Genomic DNA, 22215 nt, shown 5'->3' on the forward strand with positions numbered 1-22215 from the left:
TTTTTTTTTTTAGTTTTAGTTTTTAGTTTCTCAATTTGCCTTTTTCCTCTGACTCTTTCCAGCTTGCAATGGGGGTCACTATCCCATCTAAAAATAAATGCTCTTTAAGGATACACATTATTTTATTGCGACTTTGTATTACTCATCTTTCTTTTGAGGCCATCTCTTATTCATATTCCAGTCTCATTCAAATGGTTGCTAGGGTAATTTGGGCCCTAGTACCTAGAGTACTGAAAGTGGACACTGGAGAACTGTTGAATAATAAGCTAAATAACTCAAATAAAACACAAATAATTATGAATAAGATGAAAACCAATTGTAAATTGTCTGAGAATAGAACCCTCTACATCATCATCGCCCTTTAAAGTGTGCTTAGCATTAAAAAACTAGGAAGTGGGCAGAAGGATTATGCATAAAAAGATCTGCTTGTCACTGGTGCTGGTGATTTGGAGTTCCAAATATAATAGTCTGAAGAAATGAGTTCTCTGGCTAGAAAGGAAAAAGAGAATACAACATTTCATTACATGGAACTTTATGGGTCTTTATCATTTGGTGCTTATCTATGGAAGTAAATAGAAAGAATATATTGTATATTTTTGCATAAATTACCAACTGTTAGTGATTATTTACAGGGTAAAAATGCACAATTCATGGAAACAATCAGCAATTAACAAATTTAGCCAATAACATGAAATGTCTGGCTGATTTGGGTTCTAATAACATAACAAAAGAGGAAATCTGTTGGCAAGACTTAGTTTGTAGGTGCTGGATGAACAGGTGCAAACTTTAGTTATGCTACTTGATAAATAGCTAGGCTATTCAGAATGTTAACAAGCTTAAAGGGGTTGTTCACCTTCCAAACACGTTTTCATTTCAGTTGTTTTTGGATTTTTCTACCAGAAATAAAGACTTTTTTCAATTGATTTCCATTTTTTTATTTTATCATTTTTCCAAAATCTAATTTTAAAGTTTATTGTTCCTGTCACTGGTGTTTGAGTCTGGCAGCTCAGTAATTCAGGAGCAGATTCTGAACTGTTTTTTGCAACAATTAGTTGATACATTTCTCAGCAGTATCTCTGGAGTATTAGCAACTATTGTATCAATTTTTACAGCTGCCTGTAATGAAACTCATTGATTCTGCTCAGCAGGGACAAAAGAAATGTATCAACTAAATATATAAATTTAGAAGTTTACAGTAGAGTCCTGTGCAAAACCAATTTCTAAGACCCGGACCCAACCCGAACCACAACCCGCATATTTACCCACTTTGATCTGCTACCTGACCGGGACCCGCAACTGCCTTATCCACAACCCGACCAGCAACCGGCTGACCACCATCAAACAGGAAGTGATGGTGCTGCAAACCGGAAGAAACGTCATAAAAAGAGGGCGGGACAGAAACAAGTTTTGTAAAACTTTAAAAGGAGTAAAATATAGACAATATTACATAAGATAAGAAATTTAGATGAGAACCGCAACCAGACACCCGCAGCTATACCCACACCTGAAAATCCTCCCCTCTTTCCGCAGGGTGCCCGCTTTTTTTGCGGGTAACGCAGGTACTCGACCCACTGCAGGACTCTAGTTTACAGGATCACTGACCCCCCCCTCCCAGAGTAGCTTTAGAAAGATATAGGGTGGAGAAAAATGAAACTTTACACTTCAATACCAGAAACACAGTCACACATAGAAAATTGAAAGTAACTGTAAAAAGTCTGAATATCTAAAACCAAATGAACTGAAAACGTTTTGGAAGGTGAACAACCCCTTTAAGGAAGGACAATGACACAAAAACCTTGCCTGCCTTCCACTTTCAATTCAATATTGGAGCTTTCTAAATAAAATAACATTATAACATTTTTTCCAGTTTGCAATAAAACGAGGAAACTTAAAGCAGTAAGTGGCCATTGAAATGAAATGGAGCCTTTTTTTGAACATGAGTAAAATAAATGGAACTTTTGCTCATAATGCAATCTGCCTATTCTTTCATTTGAAAAAAAAAATGCATATTTCTTTATGTAAAAGCAGTAACAATAACTTAGTTTGCTTCCACACTCACTATATTGACATTAATGATAGCAGAGTTGCATTGAGTAGAAAGAATAAGCTCTGTATTAACAAACCCCATACCCTTCACCTTTTGCCATGACTGTTTTGGTTTAAAGAGAAACAGGAGGATTATCTGTGTAATGGTAGTATAATTATATATATATAGATTTTTTTTTATTAAAACAACGTATGGTCAGCACAAGCCCTATTCATTGCACTCATGCTGAACAAGTAAGTTTACTGCCCATTAATTGATAACATTCACAGTGTACCTTAGACAGGCAACTTTTATAAATAAGAATGCAAATTAATTCAGGAAGAAGAGCAGTGAACTACAGGACTTTGGTGCCATTGCCATTATGTAATTCTTTCATTGCCTCACCAATATAGGCTGGTCTTTTTTGACAGAAGACTATGTTAAAAACATTATATAAATGCACTGTAAAATAAGGTGTCCTTACATGTAACAATTTTTGGCTTTGCTGATGAAAACACTTGCATAGTCTGTTGGTCCGCATAACAGCCAGTTAGACTATAGTCCGGAATCCTAAAAAAAAGCTGGAAAACACAAAACATCTGTAACCACAGGTTGTTTAAAGGGGAACTATCGCGATAATGAAAATTTAATATAAGCTTCATCATACTGAAATAAGATGTTTTCTAAATATAACCAATTAAACATTCTGAACTGTTTCTGAAATATTCAAATTACTCTTCACTGCGCCCTCATTATCTGCCTCTCTTCATTCTGACTTCATGCAGAAGTTGGGAATCTGATTTTGAATGACAGTTAGATCCAATATAACTTTTAGGGGTCTCCTTTTGCCTAGAAGATGTATTAGAGCTCACTCTATTAAAATCAACAGAAATCCTGTCTTTCTACATGCAGAATTTGTGCCAAAGGCAGTTATTTTGTTAGACTTTGTTTGTACTGGAATCAGTTATTCGTGTTAGCTCTAATAATTACGATAGGAAAGGAAGTCCTCCAAAAGATGAAAATCTTACACCCAACTGCTGCATGAAGATAGATTGAAGAGAAACATATGCTGAGAGAGGGATAGTGAAGAGTAACTTGAATATTTTAGAAACAGCACAGCATTTTTAAATGACTGTATTTATAAAGTTTCTTATTTCAGTATGATGAAGTGTATATTAAATTTTCATTTTCACGGTAGTTCCCCTTTAAATACTCTTGGTAAAAATGGAAATTCATACCCTAGGTACAATTACATCAAAGAACCTCAACCAAGTTGTATAGGATTGCGTGGAAAGGGCAAGTAAGGTATTAAAAGGGTGGTTCACGTTTAAGTGAACTTTCATGTATGTCATAGAATGGCCAGTTCCTAAACACTTTTCAATTGGTCTTCATTTTTTATATAGGTTTTCATTATTTGCCTTCTTCTTTTGACTCTTTCCAGCTTTCAAATGACCCCAACTAAAAACAAATGCTCTGTAAGGCTATAAATGTATTGTTATTGCTACTTTTTATTACATATCTTTTTATTCTGGAGTCTCCTATTCATATTCTATTAGTCTCTTATTCAAATCAATAAGTGGTTGCTAGGGTTATTTGAATTCTGCCAACCAGATTGCTGAAATTGCAAAATAGAGAGCTGTTGAATAACTCAAAACTAAATTACTCAAAAAACACAATGAAAAACTGAAAACCAATTGCAAATTGTCTCAGAATATTTCTGTTTACATTATACTAAATGTTAACTGGCTGGGTGCATTCTGTATCTAATAATTAAGCTCCCACATCAAGAATGGATCAGGCAGAACCAATTTGCCCTCCTGTAAAACTAAAACCCAGCATCCTCCGTTTATAAATGTTGGGGGTGCAGTTCATCAACAGCTGCCTAGCAGGTAGCTTACTTTGACGTATGCTGTGGTCCCAACACATATAGGGTCTGCAGGATCATTTGGATGGGACTCTGAACTGAAGTTCACTGTTCCAGTCAAAGAAATTTCAAGGGATTTGGGAAATTTTTGACCTAAAATGAGATTGAATGGGTTAGTACAAACAAAATTACTTGACATATTTGTAAAAAGAATGCCAAGATACCTACCAATTACCCATACCAAAAGGCTCTTTTCCCTTGATAGTTCAAGTTGCCCATGGCTAACTTTATACTCTAAGTGCTTTATTTGGCCCCTAAAAGTACAAATAGCAGTGACACAAGGTCAGTATTACTTGCAACAACATGGAAACACATAAACATGGACATAATGTCAGTTAAACAGATAGTTACTATAATGCATCATTTCTCATTTATGAATATTATCATAATAAATGTGTTTTTTACCGGTTGAAGAAAGGTATTTTAGCATCACAGTATTCAAATCCATTCTTTACACTTTCATGAAGTTTCAGTTTAATAGATAAGTGAACGTGTGAGCCTTCTTCTGTCATCTGATAAAACCCCAGAATTGGTGGCACAGGTACCTAAAACATTTAAGGTTACAACTTCACTGAATGTAGGGTACCTTAAAAATAATAAATGAGATTAAATCAAGTAAATGAGTCATACATTTGTCTATAACAGTGAAACAGAAAAATGTGAAGATACTGTGAAGTTTGTTGGAGCATCACTGTCATGTTCCAAATGAGTTTAGTTACACAAGGTTTAAAATGTGATGACATCTCCTCTGACTACACACAAAGACTCCCTCTTTTAGCATTTAACTTATTTTCTCTTAATCATATAATGGTCCTGGCATGATTAAACCAATAATTTGTACAAGGCACTTTTTTGAGTCTGCAGCTTTGTTTAGCAGTACAGCTAGACTTTCAAGATCAACAGATCGATTTGCTTGTATCGGAAACTAAAATGGCATTTGAAATATCTACCTACGATATCCTTTTAAGAACAATAGAACCAAAAGAAGCCACAAAGAATTGAAAAAAATTTGGGAAAGGGAACGAGGAGATGGAGCCATCGACACTCAATATTATTAAGTGGTAATCAAGAAACAGAGTCTTACCGGTAAGTAAGAGTATTTCCCCCATGGCATCTCCTATTCACCAAGTTACCAAAATAGACAATATTGTGTATGCTTCAACCACCTTATTTAACCTTGTAGGTTGGGTGTAAAGCAGTCTGGAGACCCTTACCATGGGTTTGCATAGACATACAGGAAAAAAATACCACTGCAGCACCTCTTTGTTCAAAAAGTGAAAACTTAAATTTATTAGGTCAACAACCAGGCTGGTAATAAATTCACGTTTTCACTTCTTGCAACAAAGAGGCGCTGCAACTGTATTTTTTTCCTATTCACTAAGTTACAGCATACCTTAATTTTATAAATATTACTTAGTCTAAATTTATTTCAATATTATCTGAAAAAAAATCAGAAAAATTCTGTATGGGGTTTTTTCTGTATTTATCAATACACTTTCAAAATTTTGTTTTGGGGAAAAAAAAAACCTGAATTTTACTGAAAAATTAGTGTTTTTTTAAATTCCGGTTTTATACTAAAAAAACACAAATTTTTCAGATTTTCTTTATTCAGAGTTTTTTTTGGTATAAAATCGGAATTTTAAAAAAAACAAACGAATTTTTTGGAATTTATTATACCCCAAGGATGGAAAAAGTTGATGGAAATATTGCTTCTCTGCATGTAGGGTGTGTATGAGCTTTTGTTTGTGCTGGAATCAATTGTTTGAGTTAGCTTTAAAACATCTGCTAGGAAAGGGAGCATACCCTAAGAGACATATTAGACTTGCCTATCAGTCAAAATATGACCCAGACTTTTGCATGAAGAGTAACAGTTTGCTGAGAGGGAGACAGTAAAGCGGACGTGCAGATTTTATCCTTATGTCTGACAAACAATCATGCAATTCAGATGATGTTCTGGCCATTAATGGACATGGTATGAAAAATGTCAGGACAATTCACACATGGTCCGAAAATTGTATGAACCTTTTGTTTTGTAAAACTTAATCTTTATGTCTATGGCCAGCTTTAAGAGCTTGATTTTTTCAGAAATCATGATAAATTAGAAAGTTTCTTATTTCAGTGAAATGAAGCTTATATTCAATTTAAATTTTTTTCCATAGTTCCCCTTTAAACTGTCAGACAAGACAGGAAATATTTTACTCTAACCCACAATGTATCCGAGTCTCTATAAGCTTCTTCATTTTTAAAGTTATCATCCTGTGCTAATAAATACAAGGCAAGTTCACAAATGAATTTTTGAGAATCAGACATAATTTTCTGTCTATGTTACGTTCAAGAAGTATTTCAGCAAACCTACAATCCACAAATAGGATATGCTAAAAAAAACTTCTGAAGAAGGCATATCATATAGTCCTTACAATATTCCAGGGAGAATTAAGGATAAAAAAAGGGCGTAGACAACTGTATATGGTTTATTGTGATTTTTAGTCATCGGTGGCCTCTGATTAATTCTTTACTCTGGCACATACCCCGTATCACATGTTGTCCAAATATGCAGGAGAGGTTCCCAGAAATTGTTGTTACAGAGCTCCTAATTTACACAATGAATCATTATTAGAAAGCAGATAACTCCCAGAGGGACACACGCTCTCATGGGGCCTAATTACCTTTCTCAAAGTCTCTGGATTGTGTAAAATATCATTAGGATATCATTAGGAATATGAGAGATCTTAAAACTGCCTTATTAATAAAGGAATTTAAACAAAGATTTCTTAATTCACTAGCATGGTGTGAGTTAAATAAAAATGGTCAGATTGCCCCCCAATCGGATTTCCCTGCCTCACATTGCTTACATATAGTTTTATGGATAAGAAAGGTCTACATTGACCTGCGCATTGCCTTTGAAAAAGCTCAGTATTAATGAGCGAAACACATGTCAAATGCTTTAAGTGATGGGTTTCAGCATCTTCCTGAACAAAAGGGAGTGGGTTTACCAACTGTGACAGCAGACAAATGGAGATTGTGTTGAATTTTTTACTTATTTTAGCTATTCATGTGATGAAGCACTGCGGTACTAGTGGTGTATTAAGTTCCATATTACCCTACTAATAAGGGATAGGGGTACACACTGGGGCTCATTTATAAACACTGGGCAAATTCGCACCTGGGCAGTAACCCATGGCAACCAATCAGAGGCCTGCTTACCTTGCTCAACCTGCAGCTGGCTAAAAAAAGCCACTCACTGATTGGTTGCCATGGGCTACTGCCCAGGTGAAAATTTGCCCAGTGTTTATAAATGAGCCCCACTGACTCAGTATTCACAGACTGGCAGTGACCTGATACACACCCATAGGTTAAAGCTTAAATATGTAATTCTAGCATGCACAGAGGCTTCTTCGTACCTTGTCCCTCCACTACTACGGTGTACTGACAACACGGAGCAGTAAAGCAATTAGTAGAGGAGTAAATATCAATAATGCAGAGAAACTGTTCTTAACCTAAAAGGGATGTATACCCCCAATTTTCAACATCAGTGATGAATAGTTGCTTGGATGATTTCTTGGACAAGCATTATATCCAAGGCTATTGTGATACTAAAATGTACAGTTAGTATGATATTAGCATATATATATATATATATATATATATATATATATATATATATATATATATATATATATATATAGTTATATATGTAAGTGCATATATGAGTTGACTTTTTTTTCAACCCAACTTAACTACGTAACTAAACATACTGTGTGCTAAACATACTTCTGTCCTTATTTTTAAATAATAAAAATGTATTATTCTTGTTGTTTATTGAATTAGACAAGAAATGTATCTGCAACGCAATCAAAAAACAAATGACAAAATAAGAAAAAAATTAAACCACTTTCTGTTTCACTTCCTGGTACTGCAGAAGAGTGTGCAATAAAATAAATAACCAGACCACAGATAATCCCTCTGGATAATGAGCTGATACTTATCTCAAAGCCCAACAAAGGCTGTAGCTTACAGAAGGGAGATGTTTTTATTAGGGATGCACCAAGTCCAGGATTCAGTTCGGGATTTGGCCTTTTTCAGCAGGATTCGGCCAAATCGAATCCTTTAAAGCATGTAACTTTTCGTCACACATACAAGGGAGTAAACATTTTTTGCCGCACAGATCTCATTGCACAGATCTCATTGCACAGATCTCATTGCACAGATCTCATTGGCTCTTCCTGAACCTAGTTTGAATATTCAAATAAAGGTTTGGATTTGGTTCAGTATTTGGCCAGATCTTTCATAAAGGATTCGGCCTAATCCCAAAATAGTGTATTCAGTTCATCTGTAGTTTGTATAGAGCTGACTATCTATATTTGAACAAATGATCCTGTTTACAGGGGAAGAGAGAGGGAGGGGAGTTACAGGAAGAACCAAAAACATCTGTGGTACTTTATTAAAGCGTAACATTAGGAAAATATGGATTTTGCTTTATAATTATAAGAAAAGGTAAAATACATTTAAACACAAGTGCTATTTAGAGGGTTATTTATTAAGGATTGAGTTGTGTTTTCCATGAAAATACAAGATTTCTAGCATTTGTTTTTTTCAACAAACTTGAATTTTTCCAGATTTATTATACCCTGACCCATCTGAAATTACACCATCTACAACCTGTCGAAGTCATGTAGGAGTCAATGGCAGAGGTCCCTTGAACCATTTGAAGAGGTTAATAGCTTATATGATGTTTGAGTTTTTATCTGGGGCTTCTGCCCGAAAACTCGAATTGATTGAATTGCTAACCCCGAATTCATGTATTCAAATTTTCAAACCATTTGAGTTGTGAGTTCATTCAAGGTATACAACTCTAAAATTTGACCATTGATAAATAACCTCCTTATTGTTCTCATTTTGAGCAGTGGTATGTAAAGGTACATACTTTCCATTTAAACCCGACAGTGCGGAGATCATGCTTGTTAGATAAAAGGTTTTCAACTATATCATATTTAGATGCCGTTGTGCCTTCTAAAATGAACAATACTCCCTCGTATACATGCAGTTAACATTGCAAACAATTTGCTTTTATGTATTAAATATTTGCCATTCTAGTCCATATCATTCTAATATGGAATGTAAATGATTTGGTTGCTAGGCTCAGGGGCTCAAGCAGTGGAAAACTAGACTCAAAGGCTACACCTTGGGTTCTTTAGTAGTGCAAAAAGGCAGAGCGCTAAAAGCCATAAGACCTAAATGGAAACCTTTATGTCAGACCTTTCAGGACACAGTATCTAGGATGAAAGTCTACTATTCCTGTCCTGATTTGAGTTCTTGTCAGGTGATTTCCACCGGAGTCTGTGGAGTGCTGTGATTGTTGCATTACCCTTAGATTAGTATTGTCTAATATTGCAGATTAGAGACCCCGTAAATGGGACACTGCTTTCGGGTCACTTTATTTTGGATAAATGCATTTTAAGTCTACTACAGTTATGGTATCAGTTAACCAGAAACCTGTTATCCAGAAAGCTTTGAATTACGGAAAGGCTGTCTATCGTAGACTTCATTTTATCCAAATAATCCAATTTTTAAAAAAATTATTTCCCTTTTTCTCTGTAATAACAGTACCTGTACTTGGCAAAACCAGCCTATTTAATGTTTTATTTAAAGCTTTATTTAATGTTTATGATTTTCTAGTAGACTTAAATTACAGAAAGATCTGTTATCCATATAACCCCAGGTGCCAAGCATTCTGGATAACAGGCCCCATACACGTATTGCCTGACAAATGCTGACGTGACAAGTGAAGTTTATGGGATGATGTGAGTGTGGCATTACCCTTATATTTGCATTGTTTAATGTTAAACTTAAAGACCCCCCTAAATGGGGGTCAAGTCGTGATTGTGTAACAATATTTCTCACCTCCTCAATGTTAAATCAACAAGTTCTTATAGTATCAAAATTGGCTGCGTAAAAACACTTTTTCATTTTGATTAAAGTATCGTTTCAAGGTGAACTTTCCCCTTAATAGTATATGTGCAATACGTACAGAACCTATATCTGTGAGCATCATTTACCTGAGATGTGTAATAGCACAACTGGAACACATCTGAAGGAGGAATGAATGGAAATTTGTAGGGTCCATTGAATGCAGAATCATCAGTTACGGCAACACTGCTCGATATTAGCATGGAAGAGTCAACAGAAGTCACACAGGGATGGACCAGGATATCTTGAAGTGGGGAGCCATTGGCAGGAAGATTCAAACCGACTGTTACATTGGGAGTGATTGCTTCCAAATTGCACTTGAGGGGGGGAAAATGAAGTTAATTAGATCTGTTTAACTGCTTAAAAGGCTTTTTATCCACATGTCCACTTACCCAGCACAAGCTTCAAATGACCCCCTGTGGAATCCGCACATTAAATCAATCAAATGTACTTTTTGCATAATAGTAATAATAATTTACATAGGTCCGTACAAGCTAATAAGTCCTTGAACCACTTTAGGTTGACTGCAATCAAAGAGTCATTATTTTATGTACTGCTGAATAAGGTGGGCCCTGGGAGCTAATATAGCTTGCACAAAGTTAAACAAAGGAGGAACCGGCAGGATGAGAGATGAAATGATTTGGGCTCCCACCATGTTCATTGACCACCACCTGCATAAACATCTGCCTGCCCTTCACTTTTTGCTAAATTTCCTGCCCACCACACCATTTCTGAATACAGTTAATAGAATGCAACTATAAGCAAACTGTGTAAAAATGTTACAGTCTCTGAAAATGCTTCCTGGCATACAGACAAACAGCACTCAAAAAATCATGCACAGAAAAGACTTCATTTCTTCAGCGTTAATCCTTGCTGTTATTTTGTATCAACTGTGAGTTGACTTTTGTTGGAAATCAAATTATACTTTGTGACCATCAAAAAAGCCTAATTTGTGGTCTTAGTCTTTGTGAACAGAGAGCAAAAAAGGAATGTAAGAATTTTTGGACACAATATGAGACAAGCTGTTTTTACATTTCCCTCTGGCTAAAACCAAATAAGCATTATAAAGAAGCTGGGGAGGGAGGCAAAAACTGAAAACACCTAATGGAAAAAGATCCTTAAAGACCCAGTTTAATACTTATTTACAGCATAAATGTATAGGGCTTTTATACCATTTGCTATGGAAAGTAGCCCAGTGCAACTATTATTATTATTCTCTGAGGCACTGAATCTAGGATCAGTTCTGGATCTAGGCAAACTACAGCACTCTTTGCAATATTTCACAGAATCTTTGGTATTCAGCAAACCAAAGCTTAGCCCTTAAAGTGAAGCCTTTTTAAATAGCACTGTACAACCAAAGGAGGCAATTTTGTGTTTAAAGAGAATTCACTTTTGTCAGTTGTCATATTGTAATACGCCAATAAAGGTGTGTATTCAGTTCAGTATCCATGAAAACCCAAATGATTTATTTGCTGCATCTCTGTATACTACCCCTTTACTTTTAAGTGCTGGCTTGATTGGCCCTTTAAATGTTGTTTTGCTGTAGAATAATTGTAGGAGTATTATAATTATACAAGCATTGCTTTTGTACTATATTCAGATCGGGAAGGTTTCTAAACTAAAGATATGCCAGTAAAGCTGGCCATAGATGCAAAGATACTATCATACGAAAAGAAGGACCATGTGTGGAGTGTCCCAACATTTTTCATACAATGGCGATCGGCTAATGATAATATCTCTGCATGTATTGCCTATCTGACGATATCAATGGGAGACTGTCACTATTTGTCGGATATAACTTTCGTACGATTGTGGTCTGTCAATTAATGGCCCGAGCATTGTGAGATTTGTTCTCTTTTCTACTTAACTACTAACCTCTGAATGATGATAGCACAACCTTGGACAAAAGCTCTCCTGATTGGCCTTGTTGCCCAACCTCATCTCTACTTTGAAGCTGCGGTGCCTTGTCTAGAATGCAATTGGAACAAGGCCCCCTAGGAAATTTGGTCCCCAAACACGACTCAGGCCAGATGATAATCTGCCACTGCACGGCAATTGCCACCAAATAGGAGTCAAAGCTGCCATATGGGAGCCGAAGAAGCTGCTGTCACCAATGGTCTTTTTTTCCCCTGACCACCATATTTCTTTTTTGTTTGATGAGGGGCCGACCACCAATTTTTATTTTTCAACTTGATGGGGGGGGGGGGCGACCGGCCACAAAAGTTGCACATTTATATGTGGGCTGCTTAGATTTTTTGCCAGGGCTGCTTTTTACTCCCAGTCCGGCCCTGCCAACGTACATAGGCCCAGTCAAAACCCTGATTTTTAATTCATATTAAGATTCTGTAGGACTATTTGAAAGCTGATCTGCAGACAACTAAGCTGAACAGCATAGGAAGAATGCTGGTTTAAATGTCATATACCAATCTCAGCATATTTAATTTTTTCTTATATAAAAATGTCAGTTTAAAGATGAATGCGGAGTTTCAGTTCTTAGGGTAACCTGCTTTTTCTATAGCATAACCTTTAACCCAGGAACACTGATTTTATTGTTATCAGGCTGTCACTTTTCCTGCCAGCGATGTCATTAGCAGGGAGAAGGTTATATATATATATATATATATATATATATATATATATATATATATATATATATATATATATATATATATATATATATATATATATATATATATATATATATATATATATATAAATAAATAAAACGGTCCAAACTGTGGAGTGGAGTATTTGTTTTTAAGTAAAATTAGAGTATGTCAAGGTTCTGAATAATTTTGCAATGCAGTACATTTAAAGAAAAAAAAAAACTTTAATTTCACTGTTTTAAACCATACAAAGGACCTTTTTGCTGCACAGATAATGCAGTTGTAAGGTAATAATGTACTATATTAATTTACATCTCTCACAGCTAATTAAACAGACAAATGATATACATCAAGGATATATGAGATGCATATATTTCTTTTATTCAGGTCTAAAAAGCTTCATATAGTGTATATCACTTGTTTAAAGTCAAATTTAAATAGATACACAACATGGCGATTGTGGACTTATCCAACATACAATTATTCAATCTTCATATCAATATTTATAAAAGTAAATTTTTCCTTATGTTTTTTAATGAATTACTCACTTTTTTATTCAATTACATTGTCTTTATCTTTATATACTGTTTGAATGAAGATCAAATATTGATAGCCCATATATGTTAAAAAAGAAAAAAAAAATTGGGTCCTTTTCCTTTATATTATATCAAAGAAATTACCAGAACAGTTGAATGTGCTGTAACCTACAATAATGCACTGTATAATTCTGTCTTTAAGGACACACAACCAGTATTTAAATACATATACAATTAAACAAACATATATCTGGGTAAATGTACTATTTAACTATATGGACCAACAAATATAACTACAGGTATAGGTACATTAGAAATAATGTTTGATTCATACAGTGCTTCTCTTTTATGAATTGCAAAGTTCCCATGGTTCATACCAGGGTGCTGAGAGCAATAAGAGCGTTTTAAGGGATACTATCAAAATACATATACAATTAAACAAATATATATCTGGGTAAATGTACTATTTAACTATATGGACCAACAAATATAACTACTGGTATAGGTACATTAGAAATAATGTTTGATTCATACAGTGCTTCTCTTTTATGAATTGCAAAGTTCCCATGGTTCATACCAGGGTGCTGAGAGCAATAAGAGCGTTTAAAGGGATACTATCAAACCTTTTTAATATCATATGATATTTAGCCTAGTAAAGTGATGTAGAGAATATGATCAGTGAAAGAAGCCTGATATAGTGATATCAATGACTTATATCAAATGAGCATGGTGGCAAGCATTAGCAGGATTGATATATTTAAGTGCTGTTACTGCAACAGTTTTTTAACTTAAAAAGTGCAGTTAGAACTGGTTTAAATATAGGATAATAAATCTATAAATGTATTAATTTGCATATACTTACCTTGCATGATACTGTTCCAAACACTCGCCATGTGTCACTATCATCACCCTTGTCATATTGTGTAGATTCTACATTTTCAGTAATGGAAACATCAATTTGAGCTTTGCCCTTCTGTTTACTGGTTTTCCATGCTGGGGTTTTGCATGTCTGGTTGGCAGAGGTTGTTGAATTATCATGCAAAGCAAACAAGTTGGTATCAATGGGTGAACCTAGTGGACAAGCCTGTGTTACCAAAATAGGGAGCTGGGCAAGCTTACATGAGACTTCGGCTTCATTGCTCTGTCCAGCATTAATAAACAAAATCACTCCAGATATTAGAGCAAAAGCTTCAGAGATGCTGTTAATTGTTATAAGAGGTGGTGGTGGCGTCAGGGACTGTTCAACCAAAGGAAGACAGACATATATATAATCTGCTTTTTGGACGGCCAAAACAGGCCAGAGTTTTCTTTCAGACACAGACAATGAATAGACATTTGTCTTGTTGATTCGGGAACAATTGTCTCTGTATTCCACAAAGTTTATATTCTCATCTGTGAGCCCCAGCTCCTGAAGCAAAGCTTTAAGCAGATCATTGTCCTTGGGGATGTCCACATAACTTGCTTTGTTAAATATCTTTGCTCGTTTTTCTACAGTAGGATATCGCCTATAAATGATAAAAAACAATAACAAATGTTACTGCCAATGACATTATGCATTTCATATATTTTCAGTAGCCCAAATAAAAAAACATTTGTTTTGGTATATTATGCCCTTTTAATAGTCAACTTTTGGGCTGAAATACAGAGAATAGCTACAAATCATTACTTGTACTGTTCGGCTCTACAAAGTATACATTTGTGTCACAACAATTTAGTGCATACATAAGAAAATACAGCATGGGCTAGATGAGTGCCATTTACATTTTAAGTAATGTCAGAATAACCTTCTAACTAAGCTGTGCATACCTTTTACTGTGCCATTCCCTACTCCCACCTATTCCTCTTTCTCTGTCCTCTTTCCCACTTATATACTTGTACAAATCGAGATATTTTGCTAAAGCTCAATTGAAAGAAAAATCTGTATTTATTATGTATTTTCCTTTATGTCTTCAGCTGTTCCATTTCCATGTGTAGTCATTGGTCCAATGTAAATGGCAGACAGCCATGGTAATAGGTAAAGTAGACACATTGTTGTATACAAAAGAATGCACTTAATGACAAACCCAGCACAAAACACTTGTGTTAAATGCTTTAATGAAACATTATTATTCTGAAATGAAATGTTTCAACAAGTTAAATTAACAGAGCATTACACTTAAAGTGCATGTTAATTCAATGTGAAAATGCACTTTATAGCATTACTTTATTGTTCTAGCTCATGTACTATAAAGGTTCTCTCTATAGGCACACTTGCCTTCTGTGATACAACTAATGTATAATATGCTGCAATAATATTTTGCTATACAGTATATTAGCCAAAATAAAGCAGAACTGCTTGCACTTTTGGAGCAGGTAAAGTTGCTGTACCGTGTTAGCCAGATCTTTTAACAAGAACAGACACTGAGTATATTAACCAAGCACTGCAACTATACTACAGAAAACTACATACACTGGTGGTAACTAACAAAAAGAAAAAACTGCATTGTTTCCCTATAACACTTTTGAAACCCAAAGACCTGTGGCCGCCTGCAGACGCACACCCCCTAACCAGCTTTCACGTTGCACTTAATCTGGGGAAAAAGCGCTTCCTGAATGAACAATAGGGTGTGTTATTTCACACCTTAGTCTTCTACCGTAGGTCTACAAACATGGGTGGAAAGTATGATGCAGCTGCAGTGGTTCAGCCCATACTCATACATCAAATTCACAATACTCAAATAATCCAATATAATGATGAACTGCAAACATGAAACACAGCTTGAATCAGGAGATGGTTTGTTTATTTCATACATAAGCAGGATATTGCACAAACAAAACTCTGGCATGTATATTACAAATTAGCAGTTAGTATGTAGACAACAGTTCTAAATTGTTCAACTGTGGATTTAAGCTGCAATACACCAGTAGCAAGTTTTTCACCCATATTTTAAGACCTTTCAAAAAAAAAAAAAAAAACCTCAAAAGGAATATTTTTACCTTGAAAACCTCATCACTGCAGGCTGTCCTTGTCTGTGACTTAAGATCCACAATCCACGGATAGGCATTTTGATTGGCGGCAATTAAAATGACCCCTTAGCAATGATTAACAGAAATTCCAAAAGCGTGAATTGTAAGGTTTACTGACCTACTGAAAAAAAATGAAGGAGAGACAGATCCATCTCATGTTTTTACAGGACAAACAAATTCTGTACCAGAAATAAAACTGTAACAACCCAAAGCCCTCCTGCATTCTTATTGTAATATACAGTTCTTTAAAGGGGCACCACTCACTAACAGGCACTTGCCTGTTAAAAAAAAACAATAATTATAATCACCTTTCCATATGCATTAACAGGGTCGGACTGGGCCAGCGGGACACTGGGAAAAAAATGGTGAGCCCATGGCTCTGTTGGGCCCAGCCGGCCCAGATCCGCACCCTGGTTTTCTTTGCAACAAAAAAAGCAGTGCGAATGCTGATGCTGACACGCAGCGTGGGGTTTGCCGGACGGAAGGCCCTGAGACAGCAGCCCCGGTGGGCTGCGGGCCCCCCAGCCGACCCTGTGCATCTATTTATAAATGTAATTGCTATTAAAAGCAAATTTATCAGATTTATCTCTGACTCCTGAAACAATATTACAAACCAGCATTGTTAAAAGTCAGACCCAGAGAACAGAAAGGCATAAACAAACACTGCTTTCAATTGCAAAAACATTTATAAACAAGTTCAACTTTTTTTATGAATGTCTATTGGAAAGTTGCTTGGCATTATATTTTCTTTCATTAGGCAAAAATAACGTTTTTGGATGGATTACCCCTTTAAATTCCACATATTACTGCCCGTTTCAATATGTATTTTAATTCTCACATAGAACTATAATTCATTTATTCTATAATGGCTTGATGCAAGACTACATTTACACACATCACTGTGTTTCCTTCAGTAGATTTGTAACTGGATAAGCAATTACTACATTAGGAACACTTTCCAACAACCCCCTGCTGACAGAGTTCATCCCTTTTCCCAATAATAACCATGTTTGTCCCAGGCTTTTTTTAAATAAAGCTTTGTGTTTGCATGGCTACAATGCTGCCCCTAGTGTCTGCTCTCACTCTGTACAGTAGATAATTACATACCTACACTCATCAAACACATTTTTATATGAAAAATTGAGCATTTCATTTCCACTTATAACAAAGATTGGAAAAAACCCAGCCCATGTATCAGAGTCTTTAAGGCTCATTTACAGACAGCACCCTTGCAGTTGCCCATAACAACCAAGCAGCAATTGGTTTTGTACAATCTACTTCGTTAACATTTGAAAACACTGATTGTAAATTAGCCATTTAACCTCCTATCAGTAAATGCAAAGCGATAAAGTTCCTTAGCTCGGGATTAATGATATATATTAAGCATTTAGCCACCCTCCCTTTAAATAAGCAGCACTGACCAACAGACACTCGAGGATTCTCATAACAACTACAAATTATACGTCTCTCGTTGAACCGTTAGTTTAGGGGAATTACTACAATCACATTTTGCATTATTTTCCCCTCCCCAGTCTGCTGCTTCCGCCATGAACTCCGGGAAATTGCCAGCGACAGAAGGCTTCAGCAGCTGGAAGCACGTCACTTCCGGAATCTGTCACTGTGTATCGCTACTTCCGGTACTGCCCTTACTAGCAATGGCCGCTACCTGATTCCAACCCAAAGGCCGGAGTTATACATGGCTTCGCCTCTCGTTCAAGTGGGGAGTAGGTGTTCTGTGACGGAGCGCGAGTAAACTATGAGCCGCCCTTGTCTGTAGAATCAGTGCTCGTCTTGCTCAGTATGGCGGCCACAGCGGAACTCTTTGAGGTGGGTCCCTTTATTTTTGCCCCAGGATATGCTGCTGAACAGAATAGGCTGAGATACGCCCATGAACATATGATTTAGCAGCAGCCTGTGTGGCACTCCCTCCAATACGTTGTTCAGAGTTTCTACCTTTAAGCTTTCATTGTAAAATCCGTAATTTTAGCATTTTCTTGCCCTGTAGTCTTCACCTTTCCAAACACAGCTGTGAAGCCCTAGAGAATGATCATGGCAAACAAACACAGGCGCCCACAGATCTTGTTCTTCATCTAATGATATGCATGCACGTTTGAAACTTGAGTCCGTTTTCCAAACATTCCATTATGCTTCTGTTTACATTCTGCTGACTCTAAGAACAAAGGGGAAGTAAATCCAAAAATAACATTGTGCATTGAAAGAAACTGTAATTCTGAGCGACTTTACATATTTTAAACATAAGGCTTTTTTTCTAGCTCTCATTGCAACAGTATCTGTCTGTCTGTCTTTCTTCTGTTCCTGCTGTTTGGCTCTTGAGACAGTGTAGCATAAGTCAGCCTTGCCATGCCTTACCTTTCACAATCAACCACAGCTGTAGAGTTCTGCACGGGTCCGTACCCTGCAACCCGGATCCAAATTCTTACCCGCTAGCCGACCCGCAAGTACCTTATCCGCAACCCGCTGACCATCAAGAATCAGGAAGTGCTGTCATTGTAAACCTGAAGTGACATCATCGGAAGTAGGTGTGATCAGAAAAAAGGGAGTGAAACAGGAAGTGCTGTCATTTTAAACCGGAAGTGATATCGGAAGTAGGCGTGATCAGAAAAAAGGAGAAAATCGCTATTGAGAAGACTCGCGGGCCGACCGGCAGAACTGCTGACCCGCGTCTATACCCACACCCGGACCTTCTACCCAACCCGCTGCAGGACTCTACTGTGGAGTAGTAGTCTGGAGAAGTTTGGGGTTTCTGGAGTTGCCAAAAATGTACTAATAACCTAAAGGGGTGGTTCACCTTTGAGGTAACTTTTATCATGTTGTAGAACGGCCAATTCTAAGCAACTTTTCAATTGGTTTTCTTTTTTTTTTTTTACTTTTTGCAGCTTTCAAATGGACGTTGCTGACTCCCTTCTAAAAACAAATGCTCTGTACGGCTACAAATGTATTGTTACTTTTTGTTACTGATCCTTCTATGCGGGGCAATTTGGATCCTAGTTACCAGATTGCTTAAGATGCAAATTGAAGAGCTGCTGAATAAAAAGCTAAATAACTCAAAAACCTTCAATAATAAAAAATGAAAACCGATTGCAAATTGTCTCAGAATATCACTCTCTACATCATACTAAAAGTTATCTCAAAGGTGAAAAACCCCTTTAAAATACAAACACTGAAAATAATCAAATCAGATTTAAGAACTTTTAGTATGATGTTGAGTGATATTCCGAGACAATTTGCAATTGGTTTCTTATTTTTTTTTTATTATTTGTGGTTTTTGAGTTATTCAACTTTTTATTCAGCAGCTCTCCAGTTTCAGCAATTTCAGCAATCTGAAACCAGCAACCATGCATTGATTTGAATGCGAGACAGGGTTAGTAACAGAAGAGGGCCGCAATAGAAAGATGAGTGATAAAAAGAAGCAATAACAATACATTTATAGCCTTACAGAGCATTTTGTGTTTGTTTAGATGGGGTCAGTGATCCCCATTTGAAAGTTGGAAATAGTTATAACTGTAACTATAAAAAAAAAAAAGAACTAATGAAGACCAATTGAAAAGTTGCTTAGAATAGGCCATTCTATAACATACTAAAAGTTAACTTAAACGTAAAGCTTCTATGAAGGAGCATATGACAGAATGTGAATTGTATTTAACAGTTATTCTACAGCTATATGTCGGGTTCAATTAACAAATAAGTTGTTTTCGGTTTTCCAATTGTTTTTGGTTTATGCAGTTTAACTTTGATTTTGTTTTAGAAATACCAAAGGCACTGATCAAATGCCCTGTATGTTGTGTTTCTTTCAATCAACATGGAAAATACATTAGTATATTAAATGAACAGTAACACCAAAAAATGAAAATGTTTTAAAGTAATTAAAATATTTATATATTCTCCTATTCATATTCCAGTCTCTTATTCAAAAAAGTGCATGGTTGCTAGTTATTTGCACCCTAGCAACCAGTTTGCTGAAATTGCAAACTGCAGCTGCTGAATAAAAGGCTAAATAAGTAAAAAAACACAAATAATAATAATAAAAGGAAAACCAATTGCAAATTGTCTCTCTACATCATACTATCAGTTAACTCCAAGGCGAGCAACCCCTTTAAATAACTCCCTGCTGTATTATTGCTTTCTTTTTTAACATTCTTATGTTGAGCATTTGTTTGGGGTTTTAGGAGCCGTTTGTTGCAGATGAATATATTGAGCGTCTGGCATGGAGAACACCAGGGGGAGGATCAAGAGGAGGAGTGGAATCATTTGATCCTAAAAGGTAAATCTGGCAAGCAAGCCTGCATAAGTTACTAATCATTATTTAGAATATAAACTTTTATTATGATGGTTAAAAGTTCCAGAGCACCTGAGAATTTTGCAGAGCAGTGGAGCACAGTAGAACAAAACACAGAATGCATATAACCATATGTCTTAACAGCTTTTTGTGGGGCGTGAGTCAATAAATCTCCCATAGGTAGATCTGCATCAAATGTCTAAAAATCCTTTTGTTGTGTCAGAGATCAGACATTCACTGAATACTATCTGATAACGTGTGGGTTGTGGATTTTAGCATGTTTTATCACTGTTATGAATAGAGAGCTGAAATAGTACGACCAGGGTAGAAACTACAAGCTGAGTGCATGGCAGAAGAGTAATTATCTATTAAAGGCAGATGTTTTCATAGCTGAATACTAGTGCAGACATGAAGTAGCTTTTTCCTTATTCCCCCAGTCAGTGTCTGTGAATGTTCTGAGGTCTATCTACATCAACGGTTTCACTAGCTGCTTAACCGTTTTCATTGCCATATTTTCTTGTGTTTGCTTTACTAGCATCAATCTCATCCCCAGTCACTCTTGTATGACTTTCACTGCTTTAAAGGAAAAGTAACACCAAAAAAGCAAAGCATTTCAAAGTAATTAAAATATCATGTACTGTTGCCCCATATTGGGAAAAGTTAACTGTTTGCTTTAGAAACACTACAATAGTTTATATAAACAAGCTGCTATGTAGCCATGGGGGCAGCCATTTAAGATGAAAAAGGAGAAAAGGCACAGGTTACTAAGCAGATAACAGGTACGCTCTGTAGTAGAGTACAATAGTATTCTGCAGAGTGCATCTATTATCTGCTATGCAACCTGCGTCTTGAATTGCTGTCCCCATTTGTTCCCCCAAAGTTTATATAAACTAAAGTTGTGTTTCTGAAGCAGTAAATTCTATTTTAATTACTTTAAAACTTTTTCAGTGTTTGGTGTTACTGTTCCTTTAAGCTTTTCCTTCTTTGTTTTTTTTTTCTAATTTCTTTTTCCGCGCTGGGATTACTGTGTTTATATAAATATTTTTGGGGCCTCTATGTCATTAAATACTTGGGTATTTAATTTATTTTTGAATACTAAAAACACAAGTAACCACAATGTAAATGACCGTGCATAAACCTGGAATACACATCTCCTTGGGCACTAAAGTGGGACTGATTGTCAAAATAGTCCCAAAGAAGTAAAATTTTGTGGATATTTACTTTTTCTTGTCCTTGTATGTTGTCTGAAACTCATTTTTACTATTATCAGTGACTTGTTCTAACAAGACCTCTTGGTACAGTTAGTGACATTTTAGTGAAATGGCTGGGAAACTGTATAGTGCAGTAAGGATCTGTAGAAGAAACCAATTTTACTTGTTGTAATGCTGCATATTCATTGTGCATTGTTACATCGTTCTACTTTTCCCAATTTTGCCTCTGTGATGGAACATTTTATGCATCGAATTGTCTGCTCTTTTCCTTGATAAGCCGCCAAATAAGCCTTTGATGTGGATGGGTCTTATTGTTTTAAATATGCGTTGTTAATTTATGTATGCAGCTTTACCGTTTTGTTGTCAGTCCCTGTAATCAAAGGTTAAATACATTTATTATGCTGAAATATATACAGAATTACCATATAGTACTAAATACTCTGTGGCTTGAACATTTTGTTTGCAAAATAAGGAGTGTGTTTTTCCTATATTGGCTATTTTATCAGGCCATTTCAATGTGCAATGTTAAATGTGCAGTACAATGTGAAATGCATGCCTGTTGATTTCTGCAGTTTGGCTATTCACATGTGGTTGGTAGCATATTAGAGCTCTAAATATGCTAACCTTACTGAGATTCAGGTT

At 36.0% G+C, this 22215-nt stretch overlaps 2 protein-coding genes across 9 annotated transcripts in view; one reads left to right on the plus strand and one right to left on the minus strand.

Moving 5' to 3' along the window:
• On the minus strand, positions 1-18591 carry ap5m1.L (adaptor related protein complex 5 subunit mu 1 L homeolog). Of its 7 annotated transcripts, XM_018229125.2 has the most exons (10): positions 18436-18584; positions 18019-18235; positions 16036-16186; positions 13922-14564; positions 10007-10234; positions 4356-4495; positions 4119-4204; positions 3925-4043; positions 2511-2607; positions 104-489 (listed from the first exon to the last, which is right to left on the minus strand). In XM_018229125.2, exons 3-10 carry the CDS (start codon positions 16101-16103, stop codon positions 407-409), a joined length of 1464 nt encoding a protein of 487 aa, XP_018084614.1. In that variant the 5' UTR covers positions 16104-16186; positions 18019-18235; positions 18436-18584; the 3' UTR covers positions 104-406. The 7 variants fall into 7 exon arrangements, with proteins under 7 accessions (NP_001088546.1, XP_018084614.1, XP_018084613.1 ...); NM_001095077.1 differs by lacking the exons at positions 18019-18235; positions 18436-18584 and adding an exon at positions 17487-17588 and having other exon boundaries at positions 1-489; positions 16036-16183; XM_018229124.2 differs by lacking the exon at positions 18019-18235 and having other exon boundaries at positions 18436-18591.
• exoc5.L (exocyst complex component 5 L homeolog) overlaps positions 17708-22215 on the plus strand; it is a 26100-nt gene continuing 21592 nt past the window's right edge. Inside the window, 2 exon segments of one of the 2 annotated variants that reach the window (NM_001092263.1) lie at positions 17708-17892; positions 20253-20347. In NM_001092263.1, the coding sequence (NP_001085732.1) occupies positions 17866-17892; positions 20253-20347 (122 nt within the window). In that variant the 5' untranslated portion in view covers positions 17708-17865. 2 annotated transcript variants of the gene reach the window in all.

This window comes from Xenopus laevis, chromosome 8L (assembly GCF_017654675.1).
Source record: "Xenopus laevis strain J_2021 chromosome 8L, Xenopus_laevis_v10.1, whole genome shotgun sequence".
In the NCBI taxonomy this organism is placed as follows: domain Eukaryota; kingdom Metazoa; phylum Chordata; class Amphibia; order Anura; family Pipidae; genus Xenopus; species Xenopus laevis.

Coding starts and splice junctions, on each gene's coding strand:
- ap5m1.L (NM_001095077.1), bottom strand. CDS start 16,103: ATGCCTATCCGTGGATTGTGGATCTTAAGTCACAGACAAGGACAGCCT. Junction 2,608..3,924: donor GGACCACAGCATACGTCAAA/GTAAGCTACCTG, acceptor TGTGTTTTCCAG/CTTTTTTTTAGGATTCCGGA. Junction 490..2,510: donor AAAGCCAAAAATTGTTACAT/GTAAGGACACCT, acceptor TTTCCTTTCTAG/CCAGAGAACTCATTTCTTCA.